Genomic DNA, 1,861 nt, shown 5'->3' on the forward strand with positions numbered 1-1,861 from the left:
CATTCCGGCAGGGTCGCGCGTCCTAACTGGCCATCTGGAAGGGCTCGGGCTGGAAGCCGAAGAGCCTTTGGCCGTAGGGCTCGCTCTCGCCCGGCAGCTTAGCGCCCGCGAACGGAAGGTAGTGGTCTCGGCCGAAGTGCTCACAGTGGAGATTGACCCAGTCCCGCTCGGAGCCGAATCGCTCTGCCTCGGCCAGGATCCGGGTCAGAGCCATGATGTAGCTCAGCGCCATCTGCAAGGTCTCGTACTTGGACAGTTTTTTATCCTGGCCCCATTGGGGTACCACCCTGCGCAGACGGTCGAAAGCCGTGTTAAGCCCCTGCATGCGGCGCCGCTCGCGCGCGTTGGCTGCTAGGCGCCTGCGCGCCGCGCTCTCCAGCCGCCCCTCCCCGGAGCACGTGCCCGCGCACTCGGCGCCGCCCGCGCACGGGGGCGCGGCACGCGCTCCCGCCGCCGGATTGCTGGGCTTGCAGGACTTCATCCCCCGCTGGACAGAGGGAGGCGCCGAGCTCTCTGGTCTGCTCAGGACCTGTGCGTGGGCTGGTGTATGGAGCCGCTCTGCAGCTTGGCTCTTCGTAGCAAATAAGTCATGCACAAAGCAACCGTGTGGAATCGAAGTTTGTAGTGGGAGTGCGGGGCCCCGCCCTCTGTCCTACTGGATAACCAGATTGATGTCTCTTCACTTGCCAAAGTTTAGGGGAAATTGAGATGTGGAAGAGAAAGTCATTTTCCCAATGTGAAGTTGAAAAAGAGAAGGGAACTTTCCGGCAGCAGAATTGGTGTCGCTGGTTCGGGAAATGTCTTTCAAGTCCTCTGGGAAAGCCCGAGACTTCTTTTCTGGAAAACAAAATCTTTCCCCAAGGTCAGAGAGGAAAGGAGCGCTTCTTCCAAAGTAGCTGTCGGAGAGTGCTGGATGAATCTTTGAAGGAGGAGAATTTATAGCAGAGGGCTGAAGGAGGGAAACAGGTGGTGGCAGGTGGGCGGGCGTCCCTCGGCTTCCATCTCAGCACCTTCCTACCCTGGGAACTGCAGGGGGGAAGGGGGACGACGCACGGCAAAATCCTGACATTACAGCCTTCGTCTGTTGGAAGTTTCTCCAAAGCTATGTCCAACACTAACACACCATCTGGAGTGGCCGGGCTGTCCCCAAAAGAATAACAAGGTGGGGGTGGGCGGAGGGCTTGGTTCATCCTTTCCCATATCAGCGAGCAGCTTACATTACCAAAAACTGAACCAAGGTTTTAAAATTATTAGAAATCACTTGTGTGAATATGTTTGTCTTGAAATTTTAAGATATTTAGACGTTTAGTGTCAGAAAATTTTGCTTTGTCAAGATGTGTGGCAATTTTGCACAATGCTGATTGAATGTATTCAATTGAGTATATTCATTTTATTTTAGCTATTAAGCAAGTTGGGACAAACTAGGAGGTCCTAATATTATTTCAGACCTGAAATTTTACTGTGCAAATAATTTGGCTGTTTTCTGCAGAATAATTTATTACAGTATATTAAAAGATATTGATATGCTCACAGACATAGAAAACAAACTTACGGTTACAAAAAGGGATTGGGCGGGGGATAAATTAGGAGTTTGGGATTAATATATACACACTCCTATATATAAAAAAGATAAACAAGGACCTACTGTATAGCACAGGGAACTATATTCAATATTTTGTAGTAACCTATAATGGAAAAAAATCTGAAAAAGAATATATATATAAACTGAATACTTTGCTGTACACCTGAAACTAACACAACATTGTAAATTAACTATAGTTCAATTTAAAAAATGGTTTTAAAAAGATATTAATGTGTATGTAAAAGATGTATATTATCCTACTATATAATTGGATTGCAT

At 48.3% G+C, this 1,861-nt stretch overlaps 1 protein-coding gene across 1 annotated transcript; it reads right to left on the reverse strand.

The window, feature by feature from the left end:
* ATOH7 (atonal bHLH transcription factor 7) lies at positions 1–481 on the reverse strand (the record flags this gene model as incomplete). Its single annotated transcript, XM_082644545.1, has 1 exon — positions 1–481. One exon carries the CDS (start codon positions 479–481, stop codon positions 23–25), a length of 459 nt encoding a protein of 152 aa, XP_082500671.1. The 3' UTR covers positions 1–22.
* Between the last annotated feature and the right edge of the window lie 1,380 nt (positions 482–1,861).

This window comes from Mesoplodon mirus (assembly GCF_964341445.2).
Source record: "Mesoplodon mirus genome assembly, chromosome: 2".
NCBI lineage: Eukaryota > Metazoa > Chordata > Mammalia > Artiodactyla > Ziphiidae > Mesoplodon > Mesoplodon mirus.